The following is a 26,063-nucleotide window of genomic DNA, read 5'->3' as shown; positions in this document are numbered from 1 at the left end:
GAATAAATCACCTTTTTCACACAGTCTACTGCATAATTCAAACAGTTTTTAATTTCTCTTCTTTCACCCCTCCTATAGAACAAAACTTACACAGCTGTACCTGTCCCTGTTTTGTAACACATCTTGAACCGTGGCCAATTCCACTGAAATCCCACAGTGTCACAATGGCAATTCCTTATTAAATTCATCTGACTACTAGAAATCCCCTTAATGTCTCTGCTAAAGAAAAAAGAGTGCAGCACAGCCATTGTTTATACTTGGTGTGCACTGAAGATGCCACAAAGGACAGAAGAAGCTATAAATGTCCTAACCTGAGCAAAACTGGAATCCTGGGTTGAGCAGTCATTAAAAATACAATTCAGAGGGTCAGGTTTCTCATGGGGAGCTTGACTTGTGTTACTGCATTTCAGTCTAAAAGAACCCCCAGAGCTGTGCAACCGATGAAGGCTTGTAAAAGTTAGGAATTAAAACTCTGGCTTCTGGAGCCCCTCTAAGATCTGAGCTGATCAGAACCTCCTGCCAGAGAAGGAAGTGAAGAAATGAAATCAAAAAGCCATTTGCACCTGCATGAGAAGGTACGAGACAAACACACAAGAAAGGACTGCTGGTGATTGCCATCAGCCCATTAAAATGGCTCTTTGGGAGTCACAGGGCCGAGCTCCCGGGCACAGGGCGGTACCTTGCAGCGCCTTGAAGCCCTGCAGAGGCACCCGGGAGGAGCCGGTCACGAACTGCAGCAGCCTCGCCCTCCTCTCCTCGTCGAACAGCTCCACGGCTTTCCAGAACCATTTCACGATGTTGCTGTCTGGGGTACAGTGTTTTAACCTGGTATTTGCCTTCCAGTCGTTAACATCGATTTTTCCCAGTCCACAAATGATGAGCTGTGAATTTAGAATAGATTTATTATATTTTTCATCACTGATCACTGTAAAAATGGGGTTGGAACCAAATTATGAAGAAATGATATGAAAAACTGACAGATTTTATACCAAAGGCAAATTATAAGTTCTCCCTCGTCTTCAGCAATGCAGAAATATATCTTCCTTGTTTTTTTAATTTTACCTCTATACACAAACCATTTTTCAAGTGGTCTCATTTTAAATTAAAAAGAACCCAAACAACCAATTCAGGCTGAGACAAAAGGGCCTTGACCTGTCAGTTAAACAGAAGCACAGATTCTACCCTTGTATGACACTGCAGGAATAATTCACATTTGACCTCAGTATTTCTTTCAGGAGCATGGCCCTGGGTGCAGTTTCCCTGGTCCAGCTCTGGACCCCTAAAAGGAATCTCGTTCCTGTGATACCACACAAAATACAGAGCAGCCTTTCCTGACACTGAGCTTTCAGTGCTCCTGAAGGGAGATCCACAATTGATCAGGTTAAGCTCAGTGAGGATATGATCATAATTCTGAAGACATTTTTATGATTAAAAACACTGGACCTTCCCCTTTCTTATTCCAGAGCTGCAAAATGGTTCAGGGTTAGCAGCATGGCTGGCTCACTGCTGGGAGTGAGAATATTTGCGATAAAGGAGGAGCAATCACCACGTTCCAGTCCAGGGATCAGAAACACACGTGGATAATTTACCTGCAGCCATTTTACACGGCAAATCCCTCAACTTTACAGACTGCAATTACATTTCAATTTAAAGCAAGCTTGGGATCTGTGGATTTGCCTTCAGAGGATGTCGTTTGGATGCTGATCCTGACATTCTGTAGCACACTTGCCTGTGACAGCACCTTTCCTTCTGCTGGATTTACAGGGCTAATGGAGTCCAGCAAAACTGAGCTCTGCCAAACCCCAGGTGCCTGACACCATTCAGGGCAGTGCACTAAGGGCTGGGAGGGAGTGACAGCCTGTTCTGGCAGCATTGAATTCCACATGAGGAAATTGTCCCGTGAGAACTCTGCACCAGGACTCTGCTGGAGCAGTGACACAGCCCGAGGTCACTGCAGGTCCTCAGAAGGCTCCGAGGAGTTTGAGCTACAAGGGAGGGGCTGCAACCACTTGTGCAGTTGCTGTGAGCTGTCACCTCGAGGAACACTCCCACAGCTCTCACAGGAGGCACACACAGCCATGGTCCCTGAGCTGCCCCTCATCCCAGGTCAGAGCAGACCAGGACTGCCGGGACAGCCCCGCGTTCCTGCGGCTCCGAGAGCCTCGTTACACTTGACGACACAACACAACACTGGTGCACTGACCTCTAACTCCTTCTCATCAAATGTCTTCAGCAGATGTTGTGGGATTACTTCATTAAATCCCTTCTGCAGCGCCAGAAACTGAGCTTCAATTCCTCGTAAAAACCGCCAGTTCACATAAAGTCTGCGAGCAAGTGCAAATTGGGTTTGTGGAGGGTGTATTCAAATACAATAAAGCTGCAATTTACCCAGCCCCAAAACACAGCCCCACTGACAGGATTACACCAGAGCACTGCACAATCCTGCACCAAAACCCAACAGCACAGCACTGACAATTACTTCAACAAGTAATGGCTGCTCCTCACCATAGGAAACAGAAAAAGAGCCCTGGAAAAAGCTACTGAGGTACCTGACATATTCCTTTTTGTTCTCCTCTGTCACGGGGATGCTTTTGCCATTGGGTTTCAGCTCGTGCTGAATGATCTCCCCGTAGGCATTGTGCTCCACACAGAACGTGTGGTCCAGGACCCCGGTGATGTCGTTCTCACTGGTGCAAAGAAAGCAGCAAATGACTGAGGGAAAACATATTCTGCAAATATATTACAACAATGTTCTATCTGACAGAAGCACAATTTCATTTTTCAATGGCATTTCAAAGTCCTGCTTGGATGCAGAAGGTGAACATACAGTTTTACTATGTTACATTTAAAAACCTTTATCAAAGTTTCAATGTTATATTTTAATAACCTGTTACTATTAATAATAGGTAAAATTAATAAATTAACTCCACACACCTCCCCCCTAAAATCTAAGTAGCTTGAGCATTTTTAGCCTTAAAGAAGTTGAATCATGTGAAAGATGTTTCTTAAATCTGAGATCATCAAAATACTCCTCATTTCCAGGATTTAGGACATAACAGAGACAGCATTCTAACACCCTGAGGTACCCCACAGAGTACATACAGTATCCAAACTAAGCTGTTATGGAGGTCAGGGTCAACCAATTCCATGTCATCCAAAGTAATTGGCTTCCCAAGCAGCTGCTTGTAGAAAGGCAACGTGAAGCCCCCGTCAATGTAGTGCCCATGGAACACAGCCATCCCCATGATCCGGCCCACAAAGTGGAAATAGGACAAGTGTTCCTGGAACAGAGCAGAGACAATTCTGCTAAGCATTCTTAGAGACAAATCTGCTAAGGCCATTCTGCCATGTAAGACCCCCACTGCTGAGCATGAGGCAAAGTTTCAACACTCAGAAAAGAAGAAAACCCCAAGCCCAAACCCTGTGTAGAGGTTTTGTTTTGTTTTCATGCATGGCACACTGAGCATTTCACTTCCCATCCAGGAGTCTTAAAAGTAACAATCAAACCAAATTTCTCCCAAAGGACACATAACTTGATACCTGACAGAAAATGAGAAGTTTCTTTGATCCATGCAAAAAAGAAACTATGATATAATTGTACACATTCAGTGTCCAGCAGTACCAATTGTAAGGATTTTGCTCCTAAGTGGAGCCAAACTAATCAAATCAAAAACACAAAGGTGTGTGTTTGATTTCTGGTCAGAAAACACTGATTTCCAGCCCATGGCCCCAGCCCTACCGGGTTGACAGCGGAGTCGGGGTTGATTTGCAGGGTGTAAATATCATCTCGGGAATACTGGAAGAGCCCATAGTATGGATTCAACATTTCATGGGACAACAGGTACAGCCACTCCCTAGAAAGTAAAATTATTTATTGGTACTCTACAGACAAATGCATTCTTACACTGAGAATTGTTTCAAAATAGTCTGATTTTTTTAAAATCTTACTATTGAACATAAATGTGAAGGAAATTAACTCTGAACATGCTGAGATATGCATGAAATCAGAATTACTTTTGCTAGCTCAGTAACCACACAACATCTGACAGCTGATGGATTTCCAGCTTTCCAAGATTTTCCTTCAGGTTACTCATTTCCAAAAGAGTTTCTGACTGTGATTCTCCTACATCCATTACACACTAAGACATTATATATTCACTTGAATATAAAGATGCTGGAATCAAAGCTTTTGATACAAATCATCTTTAAGGTAATGGATATATTTAGTTCAAGTTTTAATTATGTGTTCACAAATCAGCAAATGGTCTGAGAACTGGGCATGTCATTTTTGGTAAGGGAAAAATAATCTCAGACTGAAGTTGCACACCAACTGCTGGTGGCAACATTCTGCTTTAAACAGCAGTAACAGTTTGCAATAAAGCTTTTTTTTTTTTTTTTTGGTTAAAATTGTGCCATAAAGTCAAGTATTTAGTGGTATATATTCTCAGATCCCCAAACTTCACTAGCCAAAGAAAAAGATGTTAATTTCAATAGATACCAAAACCTCTCACGTATGACAGATGTTTGACATGATGTGTCATTTGCATTTTATTTTCAATAAATTAGTTCTTTTTTTAGATGCAGTTTTTCTTTTACAATACTACCTAGAGCCATATGTTCTTCTGACATTTAATCTGTTACAGAAATAAAAATAAATAATAATAATATAAAGAAGCTAGGCTGGTTCAGGATTCAAAGCACAGGGGCTGTTGGCAGGGTTGGGTGCAGGGAAAGGACAGAGGAGCCACTGTTTGTTTACCTGGCAACACCTCCATAATCAAGGCCCTCCTCCCCACGAAATTTTATCATCAATCGTTTCCACAGGTCTTTTGGCCTCATCTTCATGACTTGCCTGTAGGATTCCTGCAAACACACAACACATCCTTTTATTAACTGCTGTTTACAGAGTAAAAGCTGCTGCTGTGTATTGGAAGTGAGGGGAGTCTCAGACTCGAGTCCAAAGGGAGCACTCTTAAAGGGGACATTCTTTTTCCTGATCTTCATCAGTTTCTCAAATCACAGATTGTTTCTTCATTTTCTCCAAATGTGATAACACTTGTCAAATAAAATGATGAGAAGATGAGAAGAACCACCTCCTATTAAATTTCCAGGAGTGAACAGCGATCAGAATATTCTCCCTCATTCTCACATAACTTATAAAAAAATTGTGTTAGTAAACTCCTTTTGTTTTCCATAAGGGCTCCTGGCTTTTGCAGCCTGAAAAGCCAAATGTGGAGTTTGTTCTCTGGGTAAAACACAGCCTTCAGGAAGCACCTTAAGAATGGAATCAGCAATGCCATCCACAGGATTATTCCTCTGTCAGTAAGTGTTCACCAAGGAAACACAGAAAGCAAGTTGAAAGGCAGAACAAATACTAAGAAATTAGGGAAAAAAGAAAACTCTGGTTCTTATTTATGTCCAGTACCAGCCCCAAGCTCTGCCTCAACAGGACAGAGGAGGCAGGTGGGTGTGTGGGGACCCAACAGGAATGAACAAGAACATCATAATCCTGTAGCCTTCCCTCCCTTCCTTTTTCAGTTGCTTACAAAGTGATCTGACTCTCCAAAGGGAAGACCAACACAAATCCTTCTTGGCTGGGAAAAACTGTGACAACACACTGGGGCAATCAAGTTTGTGGGTGGGGTAAAAATGCAACAGGGATGGGTGGGATGCGTGAAAGTCCTCAAAAGGACAAACTGTTCTCCAGAAAAGGCCAATGAATTATAACTGTGTTTAGTCAAGTCAACAGAATGATTCTGCTGAATCACATCTCCAAACAGAATGCAGAGACCCCACTGTGGCCGTTCAGAAGCCCTGACAGTTTGTAAAACCGATTTGATTCTGGAGAGATAATTCAGACTGATGATAAGAAATCCAAACTCTGAAGAGGAATCCTATTCAGTAGTAGTTTTACTTAACTTACACTTCATCAAAGATCATTAATAATCGTGTTGAATTTGTAACATCCCCTATAAAACAGTCATCAGCCTCTCAAATACAAGGAAGAAGTGAGACAGGATCCTCAGATACATTAAGTGCTCGGACTCCTTCCCCAGTCCCTGACACATCTCCAGCCACAAAGAAAGTCTTCCTTGATTTAGTTCATCTCTACAGGGTAAATGCATCTAGTTCAATTACATGACAGTCCTGGCATCCCCCTGGAATGCTTCCTCTTCACCATGGTAAAATCCCAGATTTAACTGCAGCCTCCGAGGTTCCATCTATGGGAACAACCCCTTTACACAGCTATAAACAACTCCCCTCCCCTTCCCCCTGTAAAGAAACAGATCAAAATCTCGACTTACCTCAAAAATCTCCTCCCTGGAGACCTCGATCCGACAGTGGCCAGCCTGAGGCTGCTGCTGGGACAGCTCCTGCCGCAGGATCTTCAGCTTCTGCACCAGGTCGCGCTTGTAGCGCGGCACCGTCAGGCACTCGGCCTCGTCCGGGAGCTGGCACAGGGACACCACCTGCTGCTGCTGCTGCTGGTGCTGCTGGTCCTTCAGCTGGTTCTGCCGGCTGCAAGCACACACAGCTGCCTCTGAGACCCCTGCATCCATCCCTGCTCTCTCCTTAAACCTTCAGGCACTGTACCTAAACTGCTTTCAATTTACTGTGATTATTACTGTGATTACGCAGAAAACGTCTGGGGCCAGTAAAGAATAAATTCAGAGTGATTTTATTCTGACTAAAGACATATGGGTCTGTCTTTCTTGGCAACTATCAGGTGTTTTTAGGGCTTGTTATTTCTATTAGTGCTACTCTACGTAGTATGCAAAAGGTTACAGCACATACAATAAGGTATTATCCATAGAATTTTACTACTAAGCTGCTGACACTGAATTTCTCAGAGACCATTTCCATATTTCCTTTGCGTGTTTTCCCTTCCTCCATTTTAAAATTCAGGGATCTGCCAAACACTCTGCCTCTAATCTACAGTCAATACCATAGTCTGTTTTAAATGGCTTGTCTGGAAAAGAGTAAGCTTACAAAAAGATGTTTGTACTGGCAGCTTGGCAAGGACCTTGTCCCTTGTACCTGGCCTAGTCTGGACCACAGGAATGTGGGAATTCACATGGAACTAATTGGCACAGATAAACAAGTATTTTTACTAGCAATTCTAAGAGATTTTGTAAATCTGACTTCTTACTAGGAAAAGTAAATGGATCATGTTGCAGAGATGTTCTCTCTGTGTCGTTTCTTGTACACAGTGAGTGGATATTTTTATAGCTTTTTTGTATGGCATTCCCAAGCAACACAGGATAAAAACTGTATTTTTAAAGCCTAAGAATATCATCTCTCTGTGGAGCACAAGAGAAAACCCTACATTTACTGGATAAATAAGAAACATTAAAATTTAGAATGTTTTCCAGTGGAATGCTAGTTCATTTTTTTTAAATATCAAAGACCAAAAAATAATAGATGGAACCAAACACTGTTTTAATGTATTCTGTAATTTCAGCCTATTGTCTGTTTTGAGATAAGGCCTAGTGGGAAACTCTCCTGGCCAACCAAAATTCACCTCCAGACTTTTCCACAGGGACACCCAGAAAAATAAAAATCATTGTAATGATTTAGACACACATTAGCTCTGGTTCTATGGCTCTATGTCATTTGTGCCATGTGCATGGTAATTTTCATTTGTGATTAGTTTTAAATATGAATCTCATTTAAACTGCATTTACTTGATACAATATAAAGCTAAATCCTTATTCTGTCTTCTGGAATTTCTAATTCCATAAGGAGGACTAGAGTAAAAATATTCCCTGTATAGGACTACCAGAGAAAGCCATATTTATATACTAAAGTGAGCATCCCTCCATACCACATTTAAGGGTAAAAAGTCACAGTTCCCCAAAGCACAAAGCTAGACAGGGTCATTCTTAAAGGAAATGTAATCTGTGAAATGAGAATGATTTTAGCATCAAATGAAATCATTACTTTTCTCCACACAGTGCTCCCCAAAATAAGGAAGTACTATATAAGGAAATACTATACTATACAAAATAAGGAGAAAAATAAAACACCATCTTCCAGATTTGCTAAAAATGATCAGTGCAGTATTAGCTAAACAACCTGCAGTGCTTAAGGTCATTAAATCTCATTTCTTAGTTTGTTTTCACATCTGAATGACTATGCTTGAATCCATACAGTGTTTTAAGGATACAACTAAATACTTTTCAGGTGCCATAACTTATCAAAATTATCAGAAACTCTTGGTCAATGTCTTAGAACAGAACTGGGTAACAAGTCTGAATATTTTCATAACTTACAATGTCATAACTGGAAGAACAAATGGCTTTACTCAGCTCAGTAGAAAAGTCAGTATCACTGAGAGTGAACTTTTTCTCATGCCTTTGAACCTAAAAGTCTATCACACCCATCCCCACACGAAGACTAAACTTATTTCTTAGATAATTCACAAAATGACAGGCCTAAGGCAAACTACTTTTTTTGCTTTTTAAAGAACAAATAAGGAGGTGGACTCAAGGCAGGGGAAACTTTCACACATCCTGTTTGGTGTAATAAAAGAATAAACACCAAAAATGATTTATCAGGCAGCAGACTTTGCTGATGACACTGTTGGGTGAGTTTCTGAAATCCTTTCCTAATGAAAGACAGATGGACAAATTAAGAACTCCTACAGCACACTGTAGGAGAACTCTTAGTTCAAATAAATGCTAAATGGTTCTGTGATTCTGGAAATTAAAAGTAAAATTGGACTTTTCAGCTAACAAAGGTAGCTCTGTTATCTGTCTTCCACAATCCATGTAGAACTGGGTACTGTGCCCCTCCTGCCATTTCCAAATAAACCCACCTGAGGAGGCCAGTTTGTCAAATACAGCCCAGTTCACTGAGTTTCCTACAGCTTCAGAATCGCACTGCTGTAGTTAAGAGGGTCTGAAGTTTTTCTTTACCTAAATCTGAATTGATTTTAGGAACTTTTCTGTGTTTCAAACATGAACATGCTCCTTCGCTACTGATTCTTTTCAAGATAATTTTATTTTCAAACCACCAATTTCAATTCAGCTAAAATGAGTAGTGATTTGTTTTAAACTAAAAAATAAAGCACCTGAAGTGTCTGGATGATGGCAGCTTACAAAAGCCTGTAACATACACATATAAAACCAATGATTCCTCTAAATAAAATACATGTTTCTATATTTAGGCTTCTCTCCCGTTTGGGGTGTGAGGTTCAAGTGTATATTGGGTAGAGGCTAGACAGCTCTTGTGTATTGCATAAAAGACATGCTGTCTCCTGGATATGACTTTCCATTCCTCAGCTTTGTCTTTTCGGTGCTTGTTCCCATTATTCTTTCCTTCAGCTTTTCTTTCCAATGATTCACTTCCTTTCAGGACTATTCCTCCTACTGACTCCTCACCCAGGGCAGCCTGGCTTTCCATCTAACCAACTCCTCATTGTTTCTTCCACTTAACACCTACTCAATACTTCACAGGTGTTTCCCAAGAGTATTAAAAGGTATTAGCAGGAGAAACAATGGAATAAACTCCCAAGTACCAGGACAAGCCGTCTGAGAGAAAAAAGAAATATTTGTTTGCTTTTTCGTTTCCATTTTTAGTAGAAAATCCCCAGTGTGTAATGAGTGCCTAGGGAATAAAACACGAGTCAGAATTCTTTTCAGTTTCCCCTTCTCTTTTTAAAACTGTGAGATGAAATTATGATATCAAAACACGAAGGCAGAAAAAACGTGGTTCTCGTTTCATCCTTTTTGTAAAAAAGCTGAGTTAAATTACTGGGGCCTTATTTTGAGAACATATCAACTAGTCCTACTCTAAAACTGAAGGCAAGAGCTGAGTTATTTCTCCTTACTCCAGGAGCATAGCTGGGCACTTATGCACCCCTTCCTAACTCATCAGTATTTCACACCACTGGCTCACATGCAACTTCTTATTTTAAAACAAGTTCTTCATAACTGAAAATAGAATGAGGTACAAAGAAAACAAAGCATCTCTCTTGCTCTTAAGCAAAAATCTACGGGCCAATCTTTCCCACCAGACAGCACTTGCTTCCCTCCCCTTGTGCATCACAACAACCACATTCCTGCCTAAATGCTCCTGCAGACTTTTTCGAACTCCTCTTTGCCGTGGAACAGAGAAGTTGGTGGTGTGTCAGAGCTACTCCTGAAAGCCTCCCGGACTGGCAGAGCCATCCCCATCCGAACCCGGCTCCAGACTCACTTTAGGACCAAGTGCAGATTTGCAGAGAGCCGCGGGTCCGTGAACTGCGTCGTTCTGTTGTTATGGTCAACAAAATAAACCCTGCCTGTTGCTGTATTTCGGATCTCCCATCCAGGAGGCAGTGGACCAAGCTCTTCACAATTGATGTTGCTAAGATCCCTGTGAAAACAAATATAAAATGAAAAATACCTCAGCAATTGGCCTCCGAGCCAAACAAGCGTAAATGTAACAGAACAATTCCATGAAGTCTGAGAAAATGTATTGTTTCAGAAACTTGATCTGTTCAGCTGGAATCTCTGCTCCCAAGGTAGAAGCCCACCACAGCAAAAACACACCCCAGAACACATGCCGTGGGGAAAAAAGTTCTTATCAAATAGCCCTCATTCTACAAACGAACTTCAGCTGTGAAATTAATAAGGATTTCAAACAAAAATAAAGACCATTGCCATATTTGTCAAAATGGAATTGCAATTCTGCACCAATTCTGACAGAAAACATTTTTTAAAACAACATTAGTCACGTAAGGAGCTGTGAATCACACTTTAGAAACTCATACAAAACAAAACTGTATTTCTGAAGAGTTATACTTTCCATGAAGAATTACACATGGGATGTGTATGGCACTGGCTGTTTTGCCCCAGAAGCCCATGGGCTTGTGGGAAGCAAACAGCTCTCTAATAAACTATTCCAAATCAAGGAGTAGATGAACAATGACTCAGCTCTGCCCTGAGCAATGCAGAGGTGGCTCAAGAGGTCTCAAGAAAAATTCTGCTGAAATTAGGAAGATGCAAATCAATTCCAGAGCCTCACTGAAAACAAATGCTGGTCTCCAAAAATATACACTGATTATTCATGGATGCAATTCACACCTCAGACCCCTCACACTGCCCCGTGCAGCTCTTCCCAAAGGTGTGCAGCTCTCCCAAAATCGTGGGAGCTGTGGGAGGAAAGAGCCAAGGGTCAGAATGCCTTAAAAGGTGCAGTCTGCAGGGCTTCCAAAGACTTGAGGAGCCCTGGGATTGAACTTCTGCTGCTATTCCCCATGAACACACTGCTGCTGTACTGCAGGGATTACTTTTGCTGGCTACATGACTGTGCCTATTAGCCTCAAAAATACAGTATTCCTTAGAAATGACATAAATTCCATCCTCACGCAAACAATTCTTGTTCTCAGAGACATTCCTGCTGTTTGTGCTGCCACACCTCAGGGCAGTGCTGACTTAGATTGCACACAAACTATCACACCCCAAACTTAAGGATTAGATCTTCATATTAGTTTTTTAGAGCTTAGTTTTGCATAATACACAAGTCACTGACTTCCTACACAAGTGCAACCTCAGCTCTGCAGGCAGTGCATCAAAGCTGTATCAAAGCAAGGTTCCATCTTCTAACACAGAAACAGTAACAGAAAAATAACTCGAACAATGAAGTGTGGTCTTGAGGCATTTTACCCTTCCTGGGACACCCATTTCCATGAGAAGGAACACAGGAACACCAGCAGCAACTGACAGTGTTCCCCTGGTTCTCACAAATGTCAGCACAGGCTGCCAATTTCAAACCACACAAATCTCACACCACCATTCCTGGACTTCAGGAGGAAAGCGTTTACAACAGGATTTATTATAATTTACAATAGGATTTCTTGGCTTTTTAAAGGACACTCAGAAGCTACCAATAATGTCCACTATCATCCTTTCCTTTCAAACACAGCAGCAATAATCACATGTACTTTCATGAACACTATGTACATGTATATTGTGTAAATACAATACAAATATGTCCATGGAATTTAAAAGACCTAGGATTTGTTTTTTTCCAAGTGTTGAGATAATTGCAACAGGAAAAGCAGTTTTACTTCTCAATCCAACCCAGTTTTCACCAAAGTATCTTGATGGAACGTCTTTTGGAAATGTTCAGGTTCTTTTTTTTTTCATTATGTTGCAGAGTATTAAAATCTGGACTTGGCTCTAATTCACATACAAAATCTAGAATCAGTGAAGTGTACCTGTTTACCTGTTACCTGTTACTACTGTAATCTATTTCCTAGTTTTCCATTTTTTCATTACAATACCAACTCAAAGAACTGGGGAAGAAAGACTAATTCATTTTGATGAATGACGTGTTAAAATAATGTATAAGGGGCCAAGAATCAGAAATGTAAGCCAGAGAAAACTTGGAGGAATTTTGATTTGAAATATTAAGGGTACTTCCACCACTTCTTACCTAGGTACTCTTGGATCGTGCCACGTGCTTACACCAGTTTGAGTATGCAGAAAATAGACCTGACCTTGCTGAGTTGTCCTTTGCTCTGTGAAAGCAAGACAAATTAATTAATGTAAGAACAAAAAACGCAGCACGAAGACTCACAAAGACTGATTTCCCTCAACTAAGGAATAAAAATTCCACGTGAGAAGACACAACCCATTTTCCTGCTCCTTGAGAGCCCCACAAGTAAACCCCTTTGGTTTCCATACCGTATCCTTCAGGCAGGTCGGGGGGGGTGTGCAGGTGTGTCCTGCTCATGTAGTTCCTGTGCCTCTGGGAGCGCACCCTCCTCTCGGCCAGCCGCGGATCCGCCGCCTGCCCGCAGGACGCGCCGTTGGTGCCGCCGATGGGGGTGTTCTCGTCCACCAGGCAGCTCAGCGGCCGGCCCGGGCTCGAGTACTCGGACGCTGGCCTGGGGACAGTGGGAAACCTCAGTGACAGCGGGGAAACCTCAGTGACAGCGGGGAAACCTCAGTGACAGCGGGGAAACCTCAGTGCTGATGGCCACACGGCACAGCTGGGGCAGCTGCAGCCCGGGCTCTGAGACACCTCAGCGACCTGCCCAGGACACCTCGACTGCAGCAGGAAGCTCCTGTCCCGTGCTCACCAGAGGAACATCCTCACCTCCAGACCTTCTCATCACCTTGCCTTCATGTGGCTGAGGAATGATCAGGCCTTGGTATTCCTTCTAACTTTTACAGAATGTTATTAGGCCAGGATGGTGAAAAAGGGCTAAGCAAGAATAAAAGCAGTTGCTCATGAGAGCAACATTGACCAGAGTGATTTTGTATCACAGTGCCGCTTTCAAAAGGAGTTTAAATAGGTTAAAGGGGGATTGACGAGGTCACAAGAAATCCCCAACACAAATTATACATTTTGCTTTTGCTTTTCTACTGTGTCTAGAGCTTAGAATGGGTATTTCAACATACCAGGAAAAGCAGAACTAGGAAAACAAAAAGCTGTTCAGTCCTTTCAATCCAAAACTGCAAACATGTATCAACACTGACAGTGTTAACAGTCCAGATTATTTAATATCAAATATATCCATGCAGAGACCAGAACGATATTGAGAATGGAAGAGAACATCTGCAGGCACAGACAGTCTGCAGAGGAGTCTGATAAAAATGCAATGACACCGCCTGCAACACAGGCAACAGCAGAAGTGGCTTGAGGAACAGTTTCACAACACACGTCTACAGTGATCAGAAAAAGTGATCACAATGATTTCCAAACACACTCTGCAGCAATCAGCTGTAACTGTTCTAGGTTACAAGGTCACAGAACAGTGTCTGACAGCTACTCACAGTCTCACTTCTTCACTCCTTAAGATGTCTGCAAAATGTAATGTCTGTATTTACAGAGCTCTACCATAGCATCTCTACAAGAAAGCAAAGATGCTACGACTAGGGCAGGGAAAAAAGGAGTCATAATGATTTTCTGAGTTAAATATTAGGCAGACTAAAGGAGAAGGATGCTAAAGAAGGAGAGTATTCAGCTTGTGCAGAGTGAATGAGCAATCCAATCCCTCTGTGAGAGCCACTTGGAACTGCTCAATAATCAAACTCCATCCTCCCCACAGCATCCCAAGGAATTCCTCACCGTGTGGGTCGCTCCCACTGAGTTGTCCGTGTAATGTGGTTTAAGTACTGGATCCTTCCAGAGGCAGTCCTGCGCTCCTCCCACCTGCAGTTCAGACAGGCACAGATAAGGCACCGAGTGCTATTTCCAGGAAACCAGGGCACAAAACGTTTCCAACAGAAATGCCCAGCTCAGGAAGACTTACACTGCTATGAATCACGTTAGCTGAACGAGGTGACAGGAAACAACTAAAAGTTCAACTCAGAAATGGTTTAACATATTCTTCCCTTGGAACCAGGCACATCATTAACAATATCACACCTTCATATTCAATAACGGCTTGAATTCTAATTAAATCCTAATAGTCACATAAAGGAACTTCTTGGAAACATGTTTAATAATGCATTTAACTTCTTTTGACCACTGACTCGAACAAATGCTTTCATAGCATCTTCATGCACTACTTGCTTTCATTAAAAAGTCAGCTTCAAATAATGTGACTTTTGAATTAACATTAAATTTGCACTCTGAAATACATGAGGCTGTACAGCAAATTTTGCAGTTACACAATTAAGTGAGCAATATTTACGCAAGGAACATTCTGAAGTGAAAATTTAGAAGCATTTTCAAAAATGTTTTTGACTTATCTGGACTCCAAATTAACAAAAGAATGCTGTTACAGACTAGGATGGTGATTTGTCTTTAAAAATTTATCCTCTGAAAACTAATTTTCTCCTGTCTTTACCTGCCAAGAATCACATTCAGAAAGTCTGTGTTTGCTCTGAAGAAGTTGCTGACAGCACCAGAACCTAAACCAGAGTATTTTCCTGTGTTTTCAAAACTGTTCTAGGTGATAATGATGTCATTAACTCTCACAGGGACAAACAAGAATCCTAAACCCTGCATGTGGAAGGTACATACAGCACAAACTTGAGCTGCATTACCTTTTCCAGTCATGTTTTCTTCCCTAAGAGGTGCAGGAAGAAGAAGTGATCCATGTTTATCATGGTGGATCTACACCTCTACATGGTGCTGCAGAAGGGCAGCCAGACTGTGTGGTCACTTCCTTGCTACAAAACTACTGCATGCATAAGGCACTTTGCTGGCTGTGATTTAATCTGAAATATGTGTTTTCTTGGACAAGTTGTTTTTCCAAGCATTTCTTTACATATGTCACCTCCCCTTTTCCAAGTGCAGATAAGACAACAGCCAACTGCTCAACTGCTCTGCGTACCCCAGCTGGCTCAGCTCCTGTGCTGAATGCAGAACTCTGAGTGCAAGATTTAAAATAATTCATTTGCACAGAGTTCTCACTATTACAGAAGTCTGTTGCATGAGCTGTATTTGTGTTTACATCACAGTGATGTCAGCTTACCCATCTGGTAAATCGTTATCGAATAACCGACTGCAATCCACAACTTGTCCTCCTGTGCCTATTCGGTCTCTGGACTGAAGACTGACTATTAGGATAATAAAAGAATTATTAAAGATGTGGCATCTGAATGTAAATTGTGGTTACATTTGAAAGAGAATTGGTACAACTTGGAGGAGGACTAAGCTGAGACATGTTCAGGATATTTTTTCCTCCTCAAAAATCAAAGATGTTTGCAAAGGAACTCTGTTTTCATAGATGGAATTCTCTACATCTTACTTCAAAAAAGTTAGCTTAAGGAACATAAGTACATGTTAAGGCAGAAAAGGAAGTGAACTGTGAAACTGCAATTAATTTTGTGTGTTGAGATGGACTGTGACATTCAAATGGTGGCACTGGGGTGCCACCTCACACTCAGCTGGGACAGGGCCAACAGCAGAAATCTGAACAGGAAGAGCTAAAATAAGGAATTCCTCCCTGGTTTTGACTCCTTCTCATGTATTTTGTGTGCCCATGGGTTTCAACAGACACACACACACAAAACCATGCAAAATGTAACTGCTAGAAGCACTTCAGATTTGGTTTATTGGCTACTTTCTAACACCAGTAGTATGAATTCAAATGCAAACCACACAAAGCAGCCTGAAATGCCCCTCCTTGCCCTCACCAAAACTGCTTCACTTTTAAATTAATTTTTTTACATGATTCGCTGTAATGGATATTTATGCCTGAAGCTTTTGTACTGCAATTATGAAAACAAAGATTTTTTTTTAGGCTGCTTTTGTTCCCAATATCACAGTTTGAAAGTGTCCAATCTGATAATTTATGACACTTGTGTTCCTGTGGGGTTGGGGTGGGTTTTTGATGTTTTGTTATGCCTTTAACAATAAAACAATTGCTTAAAAAGCTAAATACGTGCTGTGGCCCACATTTCTTGAGGTGGTATTAATGCACCTCTGGACAACTGTCTTCAAGTCCTATTTATATGAAGTGAAATGATCTTACAGACCTTAACCTGGATGCAACCAAACTTTTGTAAAGATCAGAAAGTTTAAAAAGCTGGAGCACAACTGGCAGATTTTGCCTGAGCCCCCAAATTTTCAACAACAACATGCATGGAAGCTCAGGACTCAACAGACCAAGCCAGGGAGTCCTGGAGTACCTGCTGCTTTCCTAATCCATATTAACCCCTAATCGTCCATGGACCCTAACATGACAAAATAGCTTCAGAGGGAAAGACACCTTTAAATTCAACCAAACCAGGATCTCACATGATGTATTTATTCTACCATGACCCCACACACTACAAGTTCACACCACTGCAGGTAAGCAAGGTTTGGCAAGCAAAACAGAGACTAAAATTAACATAAACAAAGGCAATTGCCTCCCCTTTGCCTACGTGAGGAGCAGAATTTGCGCATGGCTTCATTTTGTAATAAGTGAGGGCTTATTTTTTTCTGCACTGCCACTTCAGAAATAAAGTGGGGGCACAGAAAAGCTGCAAGATTAAGACACCGTTCAGGTGCCCCTGGATCCATTGCTGAAAATGCCCCCTTTTCTTCCTCTCTTTGAAGACAACTCAGGGATTTAGGATAAAGATCGCCTTGGTCCCTGTACCAAGGCATAACCACTGTGCATTTGATTTGCAAGATTATCAGCTACTGGAGGCATCAATTACATTTTAATATTGGCTTGCAATCTTGCATGGTCTCTTAATTTAAGAGAGTTTATAACTGGAAGAATTGAGAGTATATTTAGAACTCTTTTATAACTTAGAATTTAGAACTATTTTTTACTTATTTTTAATCCATGTTCTATGATCCAGATTCTGTTTTTAATTTCTCTACCATCTAACTACTGTCGTGGAATTATCTAGTTTTACTCAGGCTCATTCATCCACACAATAAAGTTGCATTAGTGGAGACAGATTAAAATATAAGAAGATTAATAATAACAACTTAAATAAAAAAAGACATGAGTCTCTGGAACTTTACCAAGGATGCATTAAATTAAAACAGAACCATGACTGAGTAAACTTGACCTTTCTGACGGTATCACCAGAAAACAGAACACTCAGATTTGCTCTGGGTCTCTGCTGTAACCTGACAAGGTGGTTTTCTGTAGGTTCAGTGCACAATCCAACAGCTCCTGGTGTTGAGGGGCAGCCCCAGCAGCAGCCCAAGAGAGCCAGAACTGCTTTGGCTGCACCACTTCCCATGGGCACATCAGCTAAAGGCAGCCTGGCAGTCCAGGCTGTGCCCTCACTGTGACTAGCTCTGACCTCTCTCTGACCAGTTCTCTCTGAAGTCTCTTTGTCATTACATGCTGCAATGCGTTTGCCACAGGCCTCTCAAACCTTTCTACATTGGGGAGGGGCTTTTTGGGTTTGTTTTTTCCCTTTAATGAATGGCAGTGCTCCCCAGCGATGCTGACCAGGATGTGAGTTCATACTCTGGAGGGCAGCATGAGAGCACAGTCCCTGAACCTGCTCTCCTGTGCTCCCAGCTCAGCCTCCTCTCCAAGGACACCCACAAACAAAGCTGCACACACAGGGATGCTCAGGGGACCAGGACACTGGAGAAAAACCAGCAAGCAAATCAAACCCATAACAAAACACACCCCAGAGAAGTGACTGATTCATCCTTTACTCTTCAGTGCAAGCTCATGTGGCAAATGTAATTGAGAACAGCCTGGAGGGTCAGCAGTGCACTTACAAATCCCCATTTCTACCATCATTTCACCCTCCTGTGCTACCACACTCTGATCTTAATGCAAGCACTTGCAGATCAGACAGAGACAGTTAACAACACCAAGAGGTAAAGTCACAGGTGTTATTCAACACAGGGAGGCAAACAAACATTTGCTGACTAATATTTCAGAGGCTTTCCCTGGAAGACAGAAGTGCTGTTTGGATATAATTTCAACTAGGGATTGAACATAAAACTGAGCATAAAAATTCACTTTTCTTTCCCTCATTTCCAAATATTCTAATTAAAAACTTGCTGTATAAATAAAGAACTTCCTTATCCTGACCAACTTTTGACTTACATGACCTATTAGAAATGCTGAGAACTGAGAATGGACCAAACAAAGAATTGAGAATGCACCAAAAAAGGGAGTATTTATCAAGTTTTTTTTGGATACTTGCTTTTCAATTTGCCAGCTTCTTTTTAATTTTGAAGTTATTTAAAGTTCATGAGTTCATAGAATGACAAAGCACAGTTACTGAGGTTGTTGACAGACTTGTTAATAAGCCATGAAAACACAAAATTAATGGATCAAGTCACCCCAGACAGTAATTTCACTTGCTTATAAGCAAGATGCTTTTTTGCTTTTCCCCAAAACCTAAGGAAGCACAGCCTTGCTGGAGTTCTCAATGGCCAAGAATTTTGTAGTCAGTTTTTCACAAAGAGTTCACACTCAAATTGTAACAATTCTTTACAGTGAAATTAAAAAACTTTCTATTTTTTTTATTATCTATGGTCTTATTTGCCCCAACATTTATTGTAGTATTTTGGTTTGGGTTTTTTTTAGGTGGTTTGAGCATTTTGGTTTGTTTTTTGGTTGTTTGGGGTTTTTTTAAAATTCTCTACCTAAATAATTCTAGCCTGAGGTCCAGTTGGCTCTGGCAGTAGACAGGAGAATCCAATATAGAAAAATGACATAGCTACTATAGAACCTAAAGATAAAAAGATAACTAAAAGACAAAAACCTTTACTCACCTACTATCTGTCCTCTAACAGTATCATTGTCATTTGGCCCAAGCTTGCAGAGATCCAACCTCTGATCTACAAAATGAGGGCACAAAGTGTAAATCACACAATGAAACAGAACACCATCACAAGCTACCAAACCACCTGGAATATACAAGCTTTATAAAACCCAGAAAAAACCCAATTAAGTGTCATTCTTCAAAAGTCTGGACATGCAAGCTTGGGCTGAAAGAGAAGAAATCTGTCCTTAGCTTACTTACAACCAGTGTCTTTAAGGCGGTTGATTGCATTTGAGAGAAGCCTCACACAACCCAGAAAACCAGCTCCCTGCTTTTTATGAATTTTCTTGTGATTCCACACGCTGATCGTTATTGAATCCGACTTCCCAATATATCTGAAAAACGTGGGACAAACAGTACTGTCAGTGGCACTTACTGAACACTCTGATGATGCAGCAGAAACCACCTTGGGGGGAAGAAAGGTCATCAACCACTACATTAAAAATTTAACACACACTGTAATGGCAAAAGAGAGCAAGTCATCAGCAGGTAAGATGTACGCTGCATTTCAATGGAAGCATGTCTCATGGAGAAGCTCACTTGAACACAAACTGCTCTGAAAGCCCATTCTGGAAGGGGGCATTCACGTGAGCCAACCGAAATCTGTTCAAACAGCAACACGAGCAGGCTGCGGGCTGGCCCTGCACCACAGCTCCCTGAGCAGCCACAACATGCTCAGCCCCAAGCCCCAGCCAGCCCGTCCCAAGGGGGACAATGCTCGTGGCATCCCAGCAGTGTCTGGGGGCAGTGGGAGCAGGGACAGCGGCCCCAGTGCGGGGCAGGAGCCGGGAGCTCTTGGGGGCTGCTCCTGCAAGCCCCAGGAATGCAGGGACCCCCAGCACCCAGCAGTGTCAGGCCAAGCCATCACACAGCTGCAGCTACCCGAGCCCAGGGAGGCTGGTTTACCCTCGGGAATGCATGTCTGGGACACACATGACACCTTACAGCCACATGGGGCTTAGCTGGGATGTGCCACAGTCCCCTCCTGCCCAGGGCTCTCTCCTCGCAGCATTCCCACGGACGTGCTTGGCAAAACCTGGATCTGTGTGCACTTTTGTTTGAAGCTTTGTTCTTCAGAGGCAATTACTCTGCGAGCTTGTTTTTGTTTTCAAAACTTTTAGAAGACAGTTTCAAAACACTCAAGATAAATCAGCGATTGCCAATACTGAATTATTATGCCTGTTTCAAGTTGAGGGAAATGAATTTGTAACTATGGCTTAGATCCCAAGAATTGCTTGTAGTTCTCTCTTCCCAGACCACAAATTCTGGCCTTAGTTTAGCTCCAAGTGCTTCTTTTTTGTTTGTTTTTGAATGAAAACTGATCAACCAAAGTCTAAATACATCTCCCCATTGACTGTGGCTTTACTGGCTTTTAAACATCTTAATATTTTCATAAAGATAGAAATGATACTGTCAAGGTTGGCAAACCAAATAATTGAACTAACTGGCATGGCTTAAAACTACAGCTGTGATCAGGTTAACACTTCTCCCATTTTTCCTTTTCCAAAAAGCAGAACTTGTACAACTTCTTTTTCCCACCTGCAGACAGCAACTGACCCAAGAAGTAGAAGACTGAAAAACCTCATGGTTAAAAGTAACCACTGCACATTTACACAAAAACAAAACCAAACCCAAATAAAACACAAACTTCACATTAAAAAGCCCCAAAAGTTTTTTCAATAGTAAACTGATTATATAACATAGGTCAGATTTTTGGCCTTACAACCTTGACAATGCCAATTTTTCATAAAGAAACAAGATGAAGATGGGTAATCACGTGCACAGTTGCAGTCTACAATGCTTTGTGTACTTAAAATAAAGTCTTATGAGAATAATTTAGGTGCACTTAAAAGTAAAGACTTATCATGACCTGTCTTGAATTTTCCAGTTTTCCTTGTTGCTTTAAAAAAGTCAAAGGTATATGGTTAAACACAATTTCATAACAGAACAGTTTGAATAATATGTAGAACAGCTGAATATACAACATAGTTTTCAAGAATTCCTGTAATGTTTCAGGGTGAGGTTCTCAGGGCTGGGATGAACAGTCACCATCCACACCAAGAGGTGGGAACTCCACATTCTACTATAATCTACTCTTGATTTTTGCACCCAAAACCTAGGCTGGTTCACATTTGAAAAGGAAATAAGCAAGACAAGCTGCATTTTTCCAAATAAAAAGCCTGGTTTTTTAATAAAGGAAGAAAAGAAACAGTTAAGTAACATCTAGTTGGCTTTACAGCAAAATGTTTCTTTCATCTACATCTCTGCATCATTTCAGTCATAAAAACCCATGGTCGTATTTAGAGAGTGACAGTAGGATGAGTTTATATTTCCAATATTTGAGTTTATATTTCCAATTCAATTTGGTGGATCAATCCAATTTGGTGGATAAGTTACATTTGTTTTACATCATCTGGCAATAAAGTTCCAACATAAAAGCCTGAGCTAAGAATTTTATTTTTTATTAAAAAATAAAGTGCAACAAACCAAACCAGAAACAAAAAACCACAACCCCCCCATTTTGTGGGGTGACTCTCTCTTCCTGCTCGTAATTAAAGTTATTGGAGCTTATATTTCTTTTTTTCCTCTATCCTATCAGCAATATTTCTTCCACAGCTTCAGTACTTCAACAGAGATAACAGGATTAGTATTAATGAAGTGGAAACAGAAATTCAATTGCATAGACATTTTGTTGAATTCCATATTTTCTGAACCTTTAAAATTAAGACTCTGGTTAAGAACTGCATGTTCAGAAATTTTAATTTCCTTACTCTTAGCACATCCACTTCTAAGAAAAAAAAAATCAAATTCATGCCTTACTAGAAACCTCTAAATAATTTAAATAAAAATTAAAAACAGGACAATTGTTATTTTGTCTGCCACTGAGGAAGGTTTGGTATCAAGTGACTTTTCATCCCCACAGCATTACCTACACTTTCCCTGAAGGGTTCACCTTGTTGAAGAAATGTGGAATGAAGAAAGTGGAAAAATATATTCCTGAAAAAACACACCTCTTCCTGATCACAAGCCAGACATACTCCCTCCAGAAAGAGAGAAAAATGCAGCATCACGAGGTATGAACTCAGGTTTGGAAGCCAGGAATTCCCTATTTCTAATCCATGCTGTCACAAAGACTGTTTTTATGACCTGGACGATTTACTTGGTTTGTTTCTCCATTTTCCCATTTCTGACTTTTTTTTCTAATTCAATCTCAGTGCTCTGCTTTGAGCTACAAGCTACGTTCAGACTGGGGAGTAGAAGTGATGAGACAGAATGAAAAACGGCACCCCAATTTTTTCTCTCCCATCTTCATTCACCTCCTTCCTGGCATTTCCCATCTCTGCAGCAAGTGAAGGCTGTTTGATCCTCTGGGATGGTCCCCAGGACCTGCCAGGGGCTGTGGCTTAGGCAGGAACGGAGCAGGAATGGAGCAGGGACACGTGGTACTCACTGGCTGCTGCAAAGGGCATCAGCTTCATCCAAAGGAGAAGGAAAAGGAGAAGGAAAAGGAGAAGGAAAAGGAGAAGGAAAAGGAGAAGGAAAAGGAGAAGGAAAAGGAGTTGCACAGAGCTGTCTGATGGCTCTTTAGGAGCTAATCTAGGATGGGATTGTTTAAAGCAGCACTAGGCAGAGCTGCTGCCTTCTCTCCCTGAGAAAAATCCAGGCTCTTTAGCATTAACTAGGCAAAACAGAGTCAGAGGATTAGGGGAGGAAAGTGATTCTGCCAGGGCAGTGCAGCAGCCTGAGGATGTGAAGGCACCAGAGAGCAGCAGAACCTGCAGTGAGGAGATTTTGGGAAGAGAGGGAGTTATCTGTGGGAGCTGGGTGAGGTTCCATTGGAGAGAGCCCACAATGGAGAGGAGTCCATGCGGGAGCCTGGGGATGAGGACTTGAGGGGCACAGACTACAGCAGGGACCAGGAGCAGGTTTTGGTGGAGATCATGGTGCAAATACCTCTCAGAAAGGTGGGACCTGCTGTGCCCTAGGGCCAGGGGTTGCTGGGGAGGCTGGGCAGACTGGGCAGGGGAAATGTAGGAGAGCTCTGGCTACCACAGGAGGGAAGAAAGGGGAAGGAAGAGAAAAAGGGGATTTAAGTTCCTGAGCTGTTGGTTTAGGTAGTTTAGTTCTGAATGCAAGAAGTCTGTAAATGTGTCAAGTCTGGTTATTCAAAAGCTCTGAGGAAAGGCCTGAACAATAGGGAAAACACAAACAAGACTGAAAATAAGGAAGGGGAATACATCCAGGGCAAGCATGGTATTTTACTGACATTAAACTACATCCAGACAGCAACTATTTGGCAATTTCTTTCTGGAAAGTCTCCCAGATTTCCCCTCTCTACACACACACCCATCTAGGCTGAAGAATCCAAGCTGCTAATTCAACCACTTCCTTTTCACACTAAGATCTGAATTAAGAACCACATAAGGCAGAAGCCAACCCTTTCTTGCTCTTTAGAACACTGCAGAAGTCCTTCTAAAAAATTCTTATACAACAGAATATCTACTTATGCTGAATCAGGTTAGCATGCCACAAAATTCTCTTGGAATTAGCAACTTAATTCAGACGCTACTGCACGAATGTATTACAACAGCTCCATCTGACTGTGCCATTTGCATCTGGCACCATATGGTATATGAACAAATTATCTTAATATCTGGTGCAGATGAAAAGCTGAGACCTGACACTGAGTACATTATACAGTAAAAAATCACCTTACAATAATAGCCAGGCAATCTCTTTGCTGTACCAAAGAGATTTAATATTTTACTGCTATTTTAAATAGGAAATAAAGATAATGTGACTGATGTTTATAAACAGAAATACATTTCCCCAGAGTAACGAATAACAGTAACACTAAAAAAGGGGTTAAAATATTATAAAGACAATTTAGAGAGGGAAAGGATTATTTTCTAATAACAAGGACTGATACAACACCAAATTTTACTTTGGATTAGAAATACTGGATATAGTTCTGTCATCAAGGAATTCAACAGCCGGAATCAAAGTAGTTTTTCCCAGAGGACAAGGTTTTATATTGAAAATAATACACTAATTCAACCAAATCTATTTTTTTAAGGGAACTTCTCTGAACAAGAAGAAAACAACCACCACCCACAAAAAATACTTCACACAGGTCTAAATTCCTTTGGACAATCCAGGAAGAGATGCTTCAAAAATCTGCTCAAGCAACACATTCTGCCAGAACCCCCCTTTTTCTCTCTGCTTTTTATGGTATGTTGTGGATTACAATCACAGCCTTGGAAAGACAATACAGTATCCAGATACAACCATGGCTTGTTCTATAAAACAACCTAAAAATACCTTCTCATCATCCTTCCTTAAATGTTACAACCAGAAAGGATTTTTTTCTAACGATTTTACAGGTTTTTTTCCATTACTCTTGTTGCATGTCAACATCCTCCCTCATTTCCCACGTCCTCTGCTTCTTTTCTGCAGAAGGGAATCAAATCATCAGCTCAGGGAGCACTGAGCATCCTGGACAGCCACTCCAGACAACTCCAGTGTCCCACAGCACCTCAAACTGGCCAGTTCTGGGGCAGCCACAGGGAACCAGAGACTTCCACACAGAATTTTGACATCTTCCACAAAGAATCCCACAGAGTGCCAAACGATGCCCACCCTCCTCCTACAGGAGAGTCCCTTCCCCAGCTGCACAAAGGTTACAGAAGGATTTGCACTTAGCCATGCTGGCAGGACTTCCCACCTTCTATCCCTGGAAAGCTGTGCATTAATGCTCATTAACAGACCCATCTAACTAAAAGCAATCAAAGTCTGTGCTTGGTTTCAGGCATATCTCCTTAACTCTACTCTGATCCCTGGAGAAGACATGGAAAGGCAAAGGTCTGAAACCTCAATTCTGTACCATTAAAAAAACAAACGGACTTAGAATCCTTTCAATTGAAAAGAGAGCCATATGCTACACATGAACTTAAAACTTCTTTTGCATCCTTTTCTCTAAGGAATATAAATTACAGTCTCACATGCAGAATCTAAGCTTGAACTGGGTTTGGATAATAAAACCATAATATTATTTCACTAAACTGCCATGATACTTTGTTAAGCAATGAAGAAAATGTTCTGTATCCTGCACGAACTCATTATGAACAATGACTTCACACATTTAGGCTTGGATATTCAAATAAGGAGTAGATCAAGGCATGACTTTAAACCAGGTCTTTCATACTCTGCTGTGAGACCCATCAAGATGCTTCCCTTTACTGGGAAAAAAAGGGACAAGAAATTGTCTATGTACCAATACTAATTTGCTGCAGGTTTGGTGATGGCCAAAGTTAACATAAATATGTTCAACAGTTTCTAATAATATAGAACAGGGACTGGAGCCATGGGGAAAAAGTCAGAGATCAGAACAGGAGAATACAATGATGCAAAACAGTTCATTTCTCTTCCTCATCTTTCATCCCAAAGAAAAAGATAGAGAATAAAAGACAAGAAAAATAAAGCATGCACAGAGACCTAGATATAAATCAAAGCTTTAATAAGTTATATTGTACAGAAATATTCTATGCTTTAGAAAGAGAGGAAAACCATGACATATACGTGCCATACTGATACTGCTCAAAAACACCAAAAGGTGCTCAAGTGATGATAACAATAATTCAGAGTGAGAAGAACTTTTGGGACAGAAAATGACAGAAAGGAGAAAAAATGAACAAAAGGCACACAGAGAAAAAGACACTGTAGCACCACAACCAAAAAAATTGCATCAGGAGAAGAGCAGTTTGAGGGAAATACTGTCAATTACTTGCTCCATTTTACAGAAGTGTTACCATGAAACACCACAATAAAACAATGCTGTAGTCCATGTCCACATGCTGCAGACATCAGCACCAGAAA

General features: G+C 41.3%; 1 protein-coding gene across 1 annotated transcript in view; it reads right to left on the bottom strand.

Annotated features, from left to right (window-relative positions):
• SMURF2 (SMAD specific E3 ubiquitin protein ligase 2) overlaps positions 1 to 26,063 on the bottom strand; it is a 59,563-nt gene that overhangs the window by 4,232 nt on the left and 29,268 nt on the right. The window contains exons 4-17 of the mRNA XM_021537207.4: positions 19,389 to 19,522; positions 19,138 to 19,203; positions 15,419 to 15,503; positions 14,065 to 14,148; positions 12,675 to 12,877; positions 12,424 to 12,508; positions 10,201 to 10,359; positions 6,306 to 6,519; positions 4,760 to 4,863; positions 3,740 to 3,854; positions 3,103 to 3,281; positions 2,550 to 2,687; positions 2,204 to 2,324; positions 680 to 881 (exon numbers count right to left, since the gene is read on the bottom strand). Of these exons, the coding sequence (XP_021392882.2) occupies positions 680 to 881; positions 2,204 to 2,324; positions 2,550 to 2,687; positions 3,103 to 3,281; positions 3,740 to 3,854; positions 4,760 to 4,863; positions 6,306 to 6,519; positions 10,201 to 10,359; positions 12,424 to 12,508; positions 12,675 to 12,877; positions 14,065 to 14,148; positions 15,419 to 15,503; positions 19,138 to 19,203; positions 19,389 to 19,522 (1,889 nt within the window). The remainder of the gene's footprint in view (positions 1 to 679; positions 882 to 2,203; positions 2,325 to 2,549; positions 2,688 to 3,102; positions 3,282 to 3,739; positions 3,855 to 4,759; positions 4,864 to 6,305; positions 6,520 to 10,200; positions 10,360 to 12,423; positions 12,509 to 12,674; positions 12,878 to 14,064; positions 14,149 to 15,418; positions 15,504 to 19,137; positions 19,204 to 19,388; positions 19,523 to 26,063) is intronic.

Source organism: Lonchura striata, chromosome 18, assembly GCF_050655825.1.
Source record: "Lonchura striata isolate lonStrDom1 chromosome 18, ASM5065582v1, whole genome shotgun sequence".
Lineage (NCBI taxonomy): Eukaryota > Metazoa > Chordata > Aves > Passeriformes > Estrildidae > Lonchura > Lonchura striata.
This window is presented reverse-complemented; position numbering and strand designations above follow the sequence as displayed.